This window comes from Pelophylax lessonae (assembly GCF_965119305.1).
Source record: "Pelophylax lessonae genome assembly, chromosome: 1".
Lineage (NCBI taxonomy): Eukaryota > Metazoa > Chordata > Amphibia > Anura > Ranidae > Pelophylax > Pelophylax lessonae.
The window spans coordinates 103,898,818-103,915,305 of record NC_138768.1 but is presented as its reverse complement, the minus strand read 5'-3'; the positions used below and the strand labels follow the sequence as shown (position 1 = coordinate 103,915,305).

Genomic DNA, 16,488 nt, shown 5'->3' with positions numbered 1-16,488 from the left:
TGATGTCATGTGCTGGTTTACTTTCCGTGTTTTTTCTTCTCTGAGCATGCCCAGTCTTGCTCATCTGATTTTTGTCTGCCGAAATCTGTACTGACTGATGGAAAATCGGCCGTTCTGATGACGGCCAACAAAAATTTTATAGCATGCACACCAGATTTTGTTCGGCCGAAAAGTCGCAGTCGGTTGGCGGAATCATCATACTAACAAGCCGAAAATCGGCCGATCGGACGTTGGCCGAAAATTCACGGCCAACAATCATTGCTTGTGTAGGAGGCATTACCTAGACTTTCCTATCTTGACTCTGCTAGAGGTAATAACTCCTTAGCACAAAAACTTCCTTATGAGTTGCACGAAAGATGGATTGCTCATGGATGGAATAACAAATTAAAAACAATATACCATTTCCACCCTTTAGAGAGTTTGTGGACTTTGTAGACAGACAAGCAGGAATGAAAGATGACCCCAGCTTCATTATTCCAGTGTCCTATGCCACTTCTTATGGCCCTAAGCAACTCAGGGCTCCAGTAGCAGTGCACTAACTAACAAAACTAACATTTCTTCCCACAGATCTGCAGTCCCAGCCAGAGGATCAAGACAGTGACCCTGCTAAGTTCTGCCCTCTGCATAAGATGTCACATCCTCTATGAAGTGCAGAACCTTCAGAACAAAGACCATCCGGGATTGCAAGGCCTTCCTCAAAGAAAACATCTGTTACAAGTGCTGCTCTTCAACAACAAATTTCGCCAAGGACTGTAAATTTAGTGTTAAGTGTACAAAGTGTGACAGCACAGATCACAACACAGCTAGCTCTGCACCCAGGGCCAGGCCCAAGAACCTTCCCACCTGCCCATAGGGACAAGGAGCATGGCTGGGAGGCCAAAGACTCTAGTACAGTAATAGCAATAGCAATCACTTCACAGTGCACTGGAGTCTGCAAAGGAATTACAGGTGGCCGATCCTGTTCCAAAATCTGTCTAGTAAGAGTTTACCCAAAAGGACGCAGAGACAAAGCAGTCAAGCTCTACACCATCTTGGATGATCAGAGTAATAAGTCACTAGCTAGATCTGTGCTTTTTGACATTCTAAACATTAAGGGCCCCAGCAGTCCCTACTCCCTTAGGACCTGTGCAGGTACAGTGGAGATGGTGGGGAGAAAAGCTGACGGCCTACAAATCAAATCTATGGATGGTAAGACACGCCTACCCTTACCGACCATAATAGAGTGCAATCAGATCCCAGACAACAGATCTGAGATTCCCACACCAGACGCAGCAGTTCAGACTCACCTGAATCATATAGCACATTTCATACCAGAACTAGTTGATCAGGCTAAGATAATCTTACTCCTAGGGAGGGATATCTTACAAGCCCACAAAGCAAGAAAGCAGATCAATGGCCCATATGCCCAAAAACTTGAACTTGGGTGGGTCATTATAGGTTATGTTTGCCTGGGGGGCGCACACAAACCAACATCTGTTAATAACTTGCTCACTAGTACAATAGAGAATGGTCATCCTTCTCTTTTCCAGCCCTGTCAAAATCACATCCTCATAAAGGAGATACCACATTGCAACCCTGTACCTCTTCCTTTCCTAAGTTCCCTCTGTGACAGCAATACCTTTAATGGTGACCAAGACGACTTAGGATGCACAGTGTTCAGGAGAGCAAAGGAAGACAAGGTAGCAATGTCCATTGAGGATAGGCTCTTCCTGGAAGTTATGGAAAAGAGTATAGAGAAAGACGAGTCTAATAGCTGGGTTGCACCTCTTCCCTTTAGGCCACAAAAACAACATTTGCCTAACAGGGAGAAAATATATTAAACGCTTCACTTCCCTAAGACACAATCTTCAAAGAAAACCAGAGATGAGAGAACATGTCTTTTCCTTCATGGAAAAAATATTCTAGAATGGTCATGCTGAGATAGCCCCAAACCTCAAAGACTCTGAGGAATGCTGGTACTTACCCATATTTGGAGTCTAGCACCCTAAGAAGCAAGGACAGATCAGAGTAGTGTTTGACTCCAGCGCCAAGCATGAGTGTGTCTCCCTAAATCATGTCCTTCTCTCTGGCCCCGACCTTAACAACAGACTATTAGGAGTATTTCTCTGCTTCCGCAAAGCTTCAGTTGCATTCATGGCAGACATACAACAAATGTTCCATTGCTTTCTTGTTAAAGAAGAACACCAAAACTTTCTGAGGTTCTTTTGGTTCAGGGACAACAACCAGGGCTGCTGTTAGAAATCGTGGGGCCCCGTACAGACTACCTGGCAGGCCCCCCCCCCCCCCCAAGAAAATATTAAAGATATATTTAGCTAAAACTACAACAAAATCACTATTAGCAGACATAAATATAACATAACTCACATCATTCCTGCTAAATCTAAAAAAAAAAAATTATGTTAAATAAAAATGAAGATGAGATGAGAAAAATATACAGGCTGGGCAGTTGGAGCTCATTGATCAAAGAGACAGAGAGAGAGAAACAAAGTTACAAATAAACTCCTGAGTAGAGATAACATTAGAGCCAGCGCTGGGAGGGGGACCCACACAAGGGAGGGTATTAGTGAAGGGACGACTGTCTCTTTCTCAGCAGATAAAAGCTGAAAGCAGGGAGGGGGACAGATCAGATTTAGGTGCTGGAGGAAGATTTCTGTATTTGTTGTCCATCACTAATCCCCCTCTCTGTGTGGGCCCCCCTGTGTGCTCGGGCCCCCTACAAGAGGGCTGGTGGTCCCCCCCTATCAGTGGCCCTGACAACAACCCCTCTGGAGACATCACAGAATACCACATGAGGGTGCACATATTTGGCAACAGTCCTTCCCCTGCAGTTGCTATTTATGGCCTCAGACACTTTGCTAGAGTTGGAGAGTCAAGAGTATGGGTCAGATGTCAGACAAGTTGTGGACAAGGATTTTTATGTAGATGACTGCTTGAAATCACTACCTACAAATGAAGCCGCAATCAGTCTCCTCAAAAGAGCTCAGGCAATGCTTGCTTGTTCCAACTTAACCACTTAAGCCCCGGAAGATTTTACCCCCTTCCTGACCAGGGCCTATTTTGCCATTCGGCACTGTGTGACTTTAACGGACAATTGCGCGGTCATGCTATGCTGTACCCAAATGAAATTGATGTCCTTTTTTTCCCACAAACAGAGCTTTCTTTTGGTGGTATTTGATCACCTGTGCAATTTTTTGATCATGCGCTATAAACAAAAAAAGAGCAACAATTTTGCAAAAATATTTTTCACATTTTTTTATATGAAATTCCCAAAAAAAAAAATGTAAAAATCAAAATTTTTTAACATTTTAGTGCAATTTGTTTTGTGCTACATATGTTTGGTAAAAAAAAAAAAAAAAAAAAAAATCGCAATAAGCGTATTTTGATTGGTTTGCGCAAAAGTTATTGCGTTTACTAACTAAGGGAAAGATTTTTGTAATTTTTATTGTTTTTTTTTTTTAACGAGTAATGGCGGCGATCTGCGATTTTTTTTGCGGGACTGCGACATTGCGGCTGACAGATCGGACCCTTGACTGACATTTTTGACACTTTTGGGGGTACCAGTGACATTACTACAGTAATCAGTGCTATACATATGCACTGTTACTGTAAAAATTACAATGGCAGGGAAGGGGCTAACTTTATTAGAGTGTGTCCCTAGGGGCGTGCTTCTTACTGTTGTGGGATGTGGCTTTTCATGTAACAGCAGAGATATACAATCCTACATAGTAGGACCGTATGATGCTGTTACACAAGGGAGAATGACAGGCGGCTTTGTTTACTTTAGCCGCCTGCCTTTCTCCCTCTGTAACCGACGATCGCGAGTGAGCGGCGGACATCGGGTCCGCCGCCCACATGCGCGGGGGGGTCCGTGAGCGAGCGGGAGCGCGCCTCCGGTGGCGCGCACTCGCTCCCTAGAGCCTCACAGGCTAGTGACGTACCCCTACGTCACTTTGCCTGTGAGGGGCTGACTGCCGCCGTAAATAGTCACGCGGCAATCGGCAAGTGGTTAAGACTCCATAAGTTTGCTTAAAACAGTAGGGAAGTTATAGAAGCCTTTCCTGCCCCAGATCATTCCAGCAAGTTAAAGGACTTAGATCTAGGCACAAACTCACTTCCCATGCAACGCAGCCTTGGTTTGCTTTGGGATTTAAAATCTGACACTTTTAACTTCCAAGTAAACACAGAAGAAAAGTCTTTCACCCATAGAGGTGTCCTGTCTACCATAAACCATTGGGGTAAAGCACTACTTAGAGACTTAACCTGTGAGACATTAAACTGGGACGACCCTCTACCCACCGATAGGAAGAACCTATGGGAAGAGTGGAAGGACTCACTAACAGCTCTATCTAGCCTCAAAGTTCCACACCCATATGCCCCCCGTGTCATCTACAGAAGTTCAGATGCGAAGACTTTGTGTGTTTTCAGATGCTTCTGTTAAAGCCATTGCTGCTGTAGCCTACCTCAAAATCATAGACACTAAAGGAAAATGCCACAAAGGGTTTGTAATGGGTAAAGCAAAACTTGCACCACTCCCCGAAAACACCATACCTAGATTGGAACTTTGTGCTGCAGTATTGGCTATAGAGCTAGCTGAACTAATTGTAACAGAGACAAACATAGAAATTCAAGAAGCTGAGTTTTACACAGACAGTAAAGTAGTTCTGGGTTACATCTACAATGAAACTAGGCATTTCTATGTCTATATCAATAACAGAGGGTGGAGGATAAGGCGGTCCTCCCGCCCAGAACAATGGCATTTTGTGCCTACAGACTGCAATCCTGCAGACCTAGCAACCAGATCTGTGACAGCCAGCCACCTCCAAAGTACTTCATGGTTCACAGGTTCCACCTTTCTGCGCAGTCCCGACTGCAACACTAATGACCTTTTCACATTTGATCTAATAGATGTAGGCAAGGATCAGGAAATCCGCCCTCAGGTTTCTACCTCAGTCACAACAACTTCTCTCAACCAGTTTAAAACCCACCATTTTAGCAGGTTCTCCACCTGGAAGTCACTAGTTCAAGCTATCACTTTTCTAATCCACATAGCTCAGTCCTACAAAAGGGAGCCACCAACTCATGACAACTGCAGAGGTTAGCACCACTGTAAAAAAGTCTACACAGTAACTGACCTAGAAAAATCTAAGAATTGGTTAATATCTGTTGTACAGAGAGAAGTCTTTGCCAAAGAAATCGACTGCATTGCTAACCAGAAACCTGTTCCTAAAGACAGCGTTTTAAAGAAACTTGATCCAATCCTTGATGAAAATGGCCTGTTAAAAGTGGGAGGCCGTTAGAGTTTTCAGAGAAACATCCTTTAGTGATCCCAGGTTACCATCATATTGCCTACTTACTCATTCAACACTACCATGACCCACCAAACACCAGGGCCGCCTGTTTACTGAAGGAGCTTTACGAGCTGCTGGACTGTGGATAGTTGGAGCTAAGGAGATGTGTGAGCAGGTTTCTTTTCAAGTGTGTTATCTGCCGTAAAACTTCGTAGAATGTTACAGACACAAAAGATGGCCAATTTACCATCTGACAGGCTTAGCATGGATCCGCCTTTCACTAATGTTGGACTTGATGTTTTTGGTCCCTGGTCTTTCACCACCCGGTACACCAAAAGGGGACATTCGCTGGGCAGTCATATTCACTTGCATGTCCATCTGAGCTGTTCACATTGAAGTGATTGAATCAATGGACACTTAAAAATTTTTTAATGCTCTTAGATGTTTCATTGCAGTTAGAGGTTCTAACTTTGTAGGAACGGCAAAGGAACTGCAAATTCCTTCCAACTTGGACACTCTCACTGTAGAAAGATACTTGGGTAAGCAAGGCTGCACATGGACTTTTAACCCACCTCACTTTTCTCACATGGGAGGTGTTTGGGAAAGGAGGATAGGTATAGCCCACAGAATTTTGGACTATGTTCTTGCAAGGAGGAACTGCAAGGCTTACCCACGAATGTCTAGTGATCTTTATGGCAGAGGTCACAGCTATCATTAATGCCAGACCTTTGACATTGATTTCAAGTGACTCCGAGGAGCTAGTGATTCTCCCACCTGCCATGTTACTCACTCAAAAGACTGGCCTTGTTGGTGCTCCAGCTGGAGAGTTTTGTGGAAAAGAACCTTTGCATACGTCAGTGGAGACAAGTACAAACCCTTGTCAATACCTTCTGGAGTCGGTGGAGGAAACAATATATCTCTACTCTTCAACCAAGGAGAAAGTGACACATTGAAAAACCTAATCTTAAACCTGGTGATGTTGTGCTCATTAGAGATTGCCAGACACAAAGGAATGAGTGGCCTTTAGGTCTGGTCACCAGAATACTGCCAAGCGAGGATAAGCATGGCCCTAAAGTCAAAGTCCAGATCTTCCAACTTCCATTCACAAGAAAGGTAGTAGGGAGGAATCGAGCAACTATAGACCAGTGAGTCTGACATCAATAGTAGGCAAATTAATGGAAACCCTATTAAAGGATAGGATTGTGGAACATCCTAAATCCCATGGATTGCAAGATGAAAAACAACATGGGTTAACTTCAGGGAGATCATTTCAAACAAATCTTATAGATTTTTTTGACTGGGTGACTAAAATAATAGACGGTGGAGGTGCAGTAGATATTGCATATCTAGATTTTAGTAAGGCTTTTGACACTGTCCCACATAGAAGACTTATCAATAAACTGCAGTCATTGAGCATGGACTCCCATATTGTTGAGTGGATTAGGCAGTGGCTGAGTGACAGACAACAGAGGGTTGTAGTCAATGGAGAACATTCAGAACAAGGTCATGTTACCAGTGGGGTACCTCAAGGATCTGTACTGGGACCAATTTTGTTTAATATCTTCATAAGTGATATTGCAAAAGGCCTCGATGGTAAGGTTTGTCTTTTTGCTGATGACACAAATATATGTAACAGGGTTGATGTTCCTGGAGGGAAACGCCAAATGGAAAAGGATTTAGGAAAACTAGAAGAATGGTCAGAACTCTGGCAACTGAAATTTAATGTGGATAAGTGCAAGATAATGCACATGGGGCGTAAAAACCCAAGGGCAGAATATAGAATATTTGACACAGTCCTGACCTCAGTATCTGAGGAAAGGGATTTAGGAGTAATTATTTCAGAAGACTTAAAGGTGGGAAGACAATGTAATAGAGCAGCACGAAATGCCAGCAGAATGCTTGGATGTATAGGGAGAGGTATAAGCAGTAGAAAGAGAGAAGTGCTTATGCCGCTGTACAGAACACTAGTGAGACCTCACTTGGAGTATTGTGCGCAGTACTGGAGGCCATATCTCCAGAAGGATATAGATACTCTAGAGAGAGTTCAGAGAAGAGCTACTAAACTAGTACATGGATTGCAGGAAAAAACTTACCAGGAAAGGTTAAAGGACCTTAACATGTATAGCTTGGAAGAAAGAAGAGACAGAGGGGATATGATAGAAACTTTTAAATACATAAAGGGAATCAACTCGGTAAAGGAGGAGAGCATATTTAAAAGAAGAAAAACTACCACAAGAGGACACCGTTGTAAATTAGAGGGGCAAAGGTTTAAAAGTAATATGAGGAAGTATTACTTTACTGAGAGAGTAGTGGATGCATGGAATAACCTTCCTGCAGAAGTGGTAGCTGCAAATACAGTGAAGGAGTTTAAGCATGCATGGGATAGGCATAAGGCTATCCTTCATATAAGATAGGGCCAGGGACTATTCATAGGATTCAGATATATTGGGCAGACTAGATGGGCCAAATGGTTCTTATCTGCCGACACATTCTATGTTTCTATGTTTCTATGTTTACAATGAGGCTAAAGTATTTTTAAGACCAGTGGCCAAACTTGTTCTGTTGCTTTCTGCAGAAGACTCTGTTAGTGACATCACATGACATCAGGCAGGGAGTGTTCTGTCCAGCCAACTTCTATTCTGATTACTTGTGTTTATGTTGTTTAAAATTACATGCTGGGTTTCTTGATTCACACAAGTTAGGTATATGCAGAGCCCAGGCGCCATCTACTGTACTTTTTTGGTATAGCTTCAGTTCTGCATATGTTGTAAACACAGAATGTGTTTAATAAAGTTGTTAGTAATCAGGGCTTTCTGGGTAGAATCTCTACATGAAGTGAATCAGCCACTATTTTGAGAAGATACAGCAGGGCAGCAAGACATGTTTTTCTCAATCTCTCGCCCTCACCCCTGAGAGAGCTTAAAAAGTGAGTTCTTGTTATCCAATCCTGTATTATAGTTCATTGTTTCTTTGTTGTATCCAATGTTGTACTGATTGATATTTGTTTTTATCAATTTGTAGTTTCACCTAGCTTGTTCTAATAAATTTGAGACCAAAGAAATATGGTATCTGAAGTTTATGGCGCAGGAAGGTTTAGCTCCCTGTCCTAGAGACAGAACAACTAGTGTGTACAGCAGCTTGACAGGCTTCTGTCAAACGGGCATGCTGGAGAACCAGCAGCTGATTGGCATCCCATTAGTGCTCTCAGCCAGTGGCTGTAACTGCCGACCCGTGTTTATTCTGGTGGGGGGGGTGTTTGGTTGCAGTCCAACTGTCAGAACACCATAGCTTTGTAGGGAAATAGCTACATTAACCACTTGCCGACTGCCTAACGCCGATCTACGTCGGCAGTCAGCACCTCACAGGCAAAGTGACGTAGGGCTACGTCACTAGCTTGTGAGGGTCTAGGGAGCGAGCGCGCGCCCCCGGAGGCGCGCTCCCGCTCCTGCATGGTCACGGACCCCCCCGCGCGTGTGACCGGCGGACCCGATGTCCGCCGGTCACTCGGCGATCGGCGGGGGAGAGGGAGAATGTCAGGCAGCTTGTGTAAACAAGCCACCTGTCATTCTCCTTGCTGTTAGGATACTGATCACTCGGATCTAGTATGTAGATCCGTTGATCAGTGTCCATACAGCTCAAGCCCCAGCCAATCACAGTAGAAAGCACGCCCCTAGGGATACACACAGCCCCTCCCTCCCAAATAAAGTTAACCCCTTCACTACCAGTGTATTTTTACAGTAACAGTGCATATATATATATAGCACTGATTACTGTAGAAATGTCACTGGTAACCCCAAAAGTGTCAAAAATGTCAGTCAAGGGTCCGATCTGTCCGCCCCAATGTCGCAGTACCGCAAAAAAAATCGCAGATCGCCGCCATTACACGTTAAAAAAAAAAAAACAAAAATGACAGAAATCTTTCCCTTTGTTAGTAAACGCGATAACTTTTGCGCAAACCAATCAAAATACGCTTTTTGCGATTTTTTTTACCAAACATAGGTAGCATAAAACAAATTGGCCGAAAAAGTAAAAAAATTTTGATTTTTAAATTTTTTTTTTGGGGAATTTCATATAAAAAAATTTGAAAAATATTGCTATTTTTGCAAAATTGACGCTCTTTTTTTGTTTATAGCGCGTGATCAAAAAATCGCACAGGTGATCAAATACCACTAAAAGAAAGCTCTGTTTGTGGGAAAAAAAGGACGCCAAATTCGTTTAGGTACAGCGTCGCACGACCGCGCAATTGTCCGTTAAAATCACGCAGTGCCGAATCGCAAAATACCCCCTGGTCGGAATGGGGGTAAAATCTTCCGGGGCTTAAGTGGTTAACATTGCATAGTTAGTATAGCGAGTTCCTCCGTTTTTTTTTTTCAGCTCACTGGATTGAATGAAAAATGAGGTAAAGCACCACATATTCATCGCCCAGGCTCCTGTGAATTTTTATTGAACAATGGATTGCTTATTAGCCCTAAATATGCCCCCCTATAGACTTCAATGAGAGAATGTTCAATGAGTGATTACCAAACCATGGTAATTACAGCCAAGATAATAAAGTTATTATACCACAAAGACTACTATAGTCTCACACCACCCTGAACCACTTGCCGACCGCCCACAGTATATTTATTGCGGCAGTCAGCCCCTCACAGGCACGCTCCCATCCCCGCTCGTTCACGGACCTCCCCACGCGCGTGACCGGCAGACCTGATATCCGCCGGCCACCCGCGATTGTCCGCTGCAGAGGGAGAAAGGCAGGCGGCTAATGTAAACAAAGCCGCCTGTCATTCTCCCCTGTGTAACTGCAAAGATCATACGGTCCTGCTATGCAGGATCGTATATCTCTGTAGTTACACAAACAGCCACATCCCTGCACAGTTAGAAGCATGCCCCTTAACCCCCTCCTTCTCCAATAAAGTTAACCCCTTCCCTGCCAGTGTCATTTTTACAGTAACAGTGCATATGTATAGCACTGATTACTGTAGTAACGTCACTGGTAACCCCAAAAGTGTCAAAAATGTCAGTCAAGGGTCCGATCTGTCCGCCGCAATGTCGCAGTCCCGCAAAAAAAAAAAATCACAGATCGCCGCCATTACTGTTAAAAAAAAAAAACCAATAAAAATGACAAAAATCTTTCCCTTAGTTAGTAAACGCAATAACATTTGCGCAAAAAAATAAAAATACGCTTTTTGCGATTGTTTTTACCAAACACATGTAGCAGAAAACAAATTGGCCTAAAATGTTAAAAAATTTTGAGTTTTACATTTTTTGGGGGGGAATTTCATATAAAAAATGTGAAAAATATTATTTTTGCAAAATTGACGCTCTTTTTTTGTTTATAGCACATGATCAAAATATCGCACAGGTGATCAAATACCACCAAAAGAAAGCTCTGTTTGTGGGGGAAAAAAGGACGTCAATTTTGTTTAGGTACAGCGTCGCACGACCGCGCAATTGTCCGTTAAAATCACGCAGTGCCAAATCGCAAAATAGGGCCTGGTCATGAAGAGAGTAAAGTCTTCCGGGGCTTAAGTGGTTAACTATATTGGCAGTGTGCTCTGTATGTAACATACCTTTTTCTAATGTCCTTCTTGTAAAGTCCTCACTCCAATCGCTCCAGAAAATTTGCCCTTCGTTTCCAATACATCTCATAGAAACAGTGTAGTCAGTAAAAGCTTCAAGTCCCGTTAGGTTAAAACTCATCTCTTCCTCTTTTCCCATGTACAGATTATGATAGCCCTGTAACGTGCATGACAGGGAGTGCGGGGTTATTCTGTATGTCTACAGGGAGTCCATTACTGATATGAACTGTACAAGATTCCAACTGAATGCTTACCCAGTGAACACTTTGTAGCTGTTTATACCGCATAGTACAATTTACATTCATGTCATCAGGCGCCAGAACAGGTCTTCTCCATGACAGCAGCAATAATGGATTTTCAATGCAAAACGGTTTCAAGAACAAACTGTTAGGAGGGTCCAGTTTCACTAAAGAAATCACATAATTAGTTTGCTGGTGATTTTTAAGAATGTCAAAATATGAGTCAATTATTTTAAATAAAATCCCATTTTCTGAAAGAGACATGATTAATGTTCTAGCTATTCAAGTGCCCACACCTGCCAATAGACAAAAAGTTTATCTTTGAGGTTAAGCAGTATTAAACCCAAATAGGGAATGTTTTTTATATTAAAGCTTACCAAATCTTAGATTTAGGTTTTCTTTATTTTATTTTCACCTGGTGATCCGGCCAGTAAGTTTGTTGTTTTTCAACAGAACAAGCTGGCCTGCAGATGTAGCAGTTAGAGGATTGAGACAAACCATTTAACACTGACAGAAGTGCTCACAATGGTCAGTTTTTATTTGTGTAAACCATTAATCTCAAAAGAACAAAACTTTTACTGTAATTGCTTATAAAGGGATGGATGGAGTTTAGCTTCAATTTGTTAGCACATTAAAATCGGTTAGTATATCTAACACTCCCTTGCCTCCAGACTGACATTGCTGCTGTCCAAAAGGTGTGTCTGTTGCTACTTCATTCAGAGTGTAGGCACCTGAATACAGTGTAGCACCCTCCTAGGTAGGTGCTAGGAAAACTATAAGGGAGGCCCTGTCTGCTTATCAGGGGGCCTAATTTTTCAGCTAGGCTGTCATGTGTTCCCAGGTGTGTCTGTTGAGCTTGGGGAGTCTCCCCACTGTGTGAGAGGGCTCTCATTAGACAGTGGAAGAAACCTGACCAATCGAACACCAGGGCTTGTATCTACCCCATCTACCCCAGAGGGCAGAATCTGCCACAGTGCATCCTGGGAGGGGACATAAGTCTGAGGGGGGGACATGACAGAGCGTCTTTTGGCTGGAAGTCCAAGGAGGAGTGTGACGGCTGTCTCTCCTCCTGTCAGCGTGAGGAAAGGTGTCCTTGGCAGTCGGCCTAGTGGACAGAAGGTTGAGCTGAGCTGCAGAGAGGGATCCAGTGTGCTGTGGACCGAGTGGAGCTGCTGGGGCAGATGTTTTTCCAGTGTTAATTAACACTGGTTGCACTGATACTGGTTGCACTAATGCAGCACAAAGGGGTTAATTAACTGCCACTGGTCGGTCACTAATGCATCAGCGACCAGCAGTGGCAATACATTAACCCCCTCATGCTGCATAATACAAATAACATTGGTAAGCTCGCCTCAGCTTCCCCCCCCCCACTGCCTCAGTGTCCCCCCCGCCTCAGCGTCCCTCCCCCCCCTGCCTCAGCGCCCCCCCCCCGCCTCAGCATCCCTCCCCATCCCAAGGATGCAATCTCCTTACTCTCAGCTCCTCCTGTGTCCTTCCTTTCAAAAGACCTGCCTCTGGCCGGCGGCCCGCCTCCCTGTGATGTCACTACTACTACGATTTGCATGAATAAACTAACACACCGGGCGAGCGGCCGCTAATAGCTATAACTATGTGAGCCCTTCACTTCCCTGTCAGAGGAGATACCCGCCTGATAGGGAAGTGAAGGGCTCACATAGTTACAGCTATTAGCGGCCGCTCGCCCGCCCACCCGGTGTGTTAGTTCATTCATGCACATCGTAGTAGTAGTGACATCACCGGGAGGCGGGTCTTTTGAAACCTGCGCTGCGCCAGCGGCGGCCATCATTAATATCGGCATCTTTAACCCATTTTCGGCCAAAATGGAATAAGCCCATTTTCGGCCGAAAATTTTGGTTGGATTATTCCTGTAATTGCTTCTCTGACACCGATCCCACTCCCTGTTCTGCCTGCTTCTGATCCCCCCTCCCAGTGTGCCCCCTTTTCACTGTGATGCCCCCCCCCCCGCAGCAATGCAGGCTTCCCTGTCCTGTAAAAAAAAAATCATTAACATTGTAATAAATAATTTAAAGAAAAATTGTAAAATGAAATAATTGTAAAAATTGTTAACATTAAAAAAAAAAAAAGAACTATACATTTTTTATTAAAAATTTCTGTTATGTTGTGTCCACTAATAATGATTTTAGTGTATTTTTGTGAAAATATTGTCTTGATATATTCGGGGGGCCTGCCAGGTAAGCTGTACAGGGCCCAGTGATTTATAACAGCAGCCCTGATGAGAGGAAGATGAGTTCATTACTAAGCTGCTTCTCTTTTCACTTTACAGTCACAGACTGTGGGAGAGGAGGTTCAGGATGACCACAGATCTAACTTGTTCCCACAAATTTTCCTGCAGTGATGTGGAGGTCACCAGGAGGTATTGAGTGCTCCTAAAAATAAATACTAAATGAAACACATATTAAGCAATATTTAAACTCTTTACCTAATAGGTAGGTGTTCACTTGTATCACAGGACTTGCAGCAATGCCAAGTTCATTCTCAGCTTCCACTTGGACTTCATATTCCCCATCGAGGTGCTCATGGTCACTGCCATAAATAGTGCAGGAGTTGTTCTTGGTCCTACACAGAACTGATTTACCAAGAGACCTGTGGAAAAGAAAGAAACTTGATTACCTACCCTACTAAACGGAAACAATATATCCAATGCTGTCACAATTCATGATTGGCCAGCTATCTAGTATTGCTGAGAGGGAAAAGTAACTTACGTTATCCTACTTAAGGTAAATTTAGATGGTAGTCTTGTCTTCTTTGCATTAATCCAGGTACAAGTTAAGTTTCTTTTGTGGAAGTAGATACAGGAAATATTGTGTGGGGTTTCTGGTGGATCTGTATGAATAATGTAGAAAGAGAGAATAGAAAAAGAGGGAAAGTGAACAACTTTCAACAATAAAACCTTTAGGGGCATATAGTTAAGTCCCTGAGGGCCATACTGCAATGTTTAAACTTTCTTTCAGAATTGTTAAGGCCTACAAAGTCACAATTTAGAAAACAATAAACCAGGTAATGCAAACTGATGCATACAGCATATCCTTTATGGACACATGGTTGAAGGATTTAGGTTGACTTAGGTTCTAACAGATAGCTATGTCATAATTCAGTTGGTATTCTGTATCATGTGGGAATAGAAAAAATAAACATCCATGCTCACCTCCCTGCTGCAGCATCGGTGTGAATCTATAGCTGTCTATTACTGGCTCTAAGCCCCAGAACTGAGCGATCACATGACTGCTGACCATTCAGGTCCCGGTCAGCCTTGAGCAGAGGGCAGTGACTTCCAGTCACTGATCTGCCTTTCCAGCGCTTACTGGAGCACCGGGCTGTGGATGTGGTGGGAGTGGCTGGCTCAGGCTCTCATCGGCGAGCTGAGAGGATGAGCCAGCTTGCAATAGGCATATGGGTGGATCCCGGCATTATTGATGGATTCTTCCAGAACCCGTAATGGCTCTGTGACATCAGCCGACATTGGGCTTTAGCCCGCTGTCGTCTGATTTTGGGTCACAGGAAAGTAAAAAAGCAGGCACCATTCCACTGAAAATATTTACAATTTATGTTAGGAATTGAACTGAAATTGCACCTAGCATTTAGATGCCAATGAAACACAGGTCTTAAGGCTACCCTGATTATATAATATATCGCTCATTGTTCATGAATGATCCTCTCTACTGTACTGAAAATCACGGGTATTATGTTTTTTATATTTTACTCACTTCCAGTTTTAATGAAAATTTTATCCAAATGAAGGTCCTTATAGGAATCAGATGCGGGAATTGTACAGATGATCTCCACAGATGCAGCTGAGATGTTTTGTATTGTAATAAACCGCACTGTCTTATTTAGACACCCATCTTGCACTCCTGCTGTTATATTTGGATTCAACCTCCAGGACAGATTTGCACTTGTGTAGATACTGCTGTTCACCTTGCAGAAAAATGTAGTAGTGGAGCCTAATTGAACATATTCCACATACGGAAATATTTGGGCTTCCCTCAGTAAATCATCTAGTAAAGAAAAAATACATTTAGCTTATTGAGAATACCAAGGAACATCTATTTTGGCAATGGCCAAATCAGATGTTTTTTTTCCACCCCAAAATATTCAGGGCACTTTCAATTGTGACAATTCAGCAAAGTTTAAAGACATCTAAAATCCATTGGCCAATGACCATTTTAAGTGAACAGGCTTACTCAAGACATGGGATCCGATCACTCTGGGAACTCATCCATTGATCGAATACAAAATCAATCCAAATTATTTTCCCGAGGTGATGAACACATATAAATAACAGATAAATTACATGAATATGGTATTAAAGAAAAAAATTACAACAGGACATATATTATATCAGTACAGCATGGCACATATCACAACGAGCTCAAAATCAGTCATGTCCAACTATTTCTCATTCATTTTTTAATAAGTCAGAACCAAACCTTAAGGATTCAAATGCTGTATAAGGATAATGTGAGCTTTACTGATTCTTACATCATAGTATATGATAATAATACATTTATACACTGACTTATGATGTAATCTATAATAATGTTAAAATATATTGATAAGTTAGAGTGATATACAGTATCTCACAAAAGTAAGTACACCCCTCACATTTTTGTAAATATTTTATTATAGCTTTTCATGTGACAATACTAAAGAAACGGCACTTTGTTACAATGTAAAATAGTGAGTGTACAGCTTGTATAACAGTGTATATTTGCTGTACCCTCAACATAACTCAACACACACCCATTAATGTCTAAACCGCTGGCAACAAAACTGACTACACCCCTAAGTGAAAATGTCCAAATGAGCCCAAAGTGTCAATATTTTGTGTGGCCACCATTATTTTCCAGCACTGCCTTAACCAGGGCCGGATTAAGAGCATCATGGGCTTGGTGCTGAGGATTTTGAAGGGCCTTAAGGGCCGTGCCTTGGCATGCACCCAGAGGAGGAAGGGTGCAGCCATGCATGCCTAATTCAACATGGGATGCTGTCTCTGAAGCCCATAAACACATCCATGCATCGGCAACTGTCCCTCCTTGTCCGGCCTTCGTGCTGTGTGGGGAAGTTCTGAGGGTGCTGCCTGGGGAAGCGAGCATAGACTTCTGTGTTTACAAGTGACAGAAGAGCGGTAACAGTGAATATGGCCAACCCGGGGCCTATATAAAGGTAGGGGCCTGGAGCTGCAGCTCCAATAGCCCCTACGTTAATCTGGCCCTGGCCTTAACGCTCTTGGGCATGGAGTTTACCAGAGCTTCACAGGTTGCCAGAGTCCTGATCAATTCCTCCACAACAATATCATGGAGCTGGTGGATGTTAGAGACCTTGCGCTCCACCTTCCATTTGAGG

The 16,488-nt window shown here is 43.1% G+C and overlaps 1 protein-coding gene across 1 annotated transcript in view; it reads right to left on the bottom strand.

Moving 5' to 3' along the window:
* The window catches only part of IL31RA (interleukin 31 receptor A), a gene marked incomplete at its 3' end in the record, with an annotated part of 127,450 nt that overhangs the window by 36,635 nt on the left and 74,327 nt on the right, over window positions 1-16,488 (bottom strand). Inside the window, exons 3-7 of the mRNA XM_082243878.1 lie at window positions 14,850-15,140; window positions 13,848-13,968; window positions 13,565-13,728; window positions 11,122-11,273; window positions 10,859-11,024 (exon numbers count right to left, since the gene is read on the bottom strand). Of these exons, the coding sequence (XP_082100004.1) occupies window positions 10,859-11,024; window positions 11,122-11,273; window positions 13,565-13,728; window positions 13,848-13,968; window positions 14,850-15,140 (894 nt within the window). The remainder of the gene's footprint in view (window positions 1-10,858; window positions 11,025-11,121; window positions 11,274-13,564; window positions 13,729-13,847; window positions 13,969-14,849; window positions 15,141-16,488) is intronic.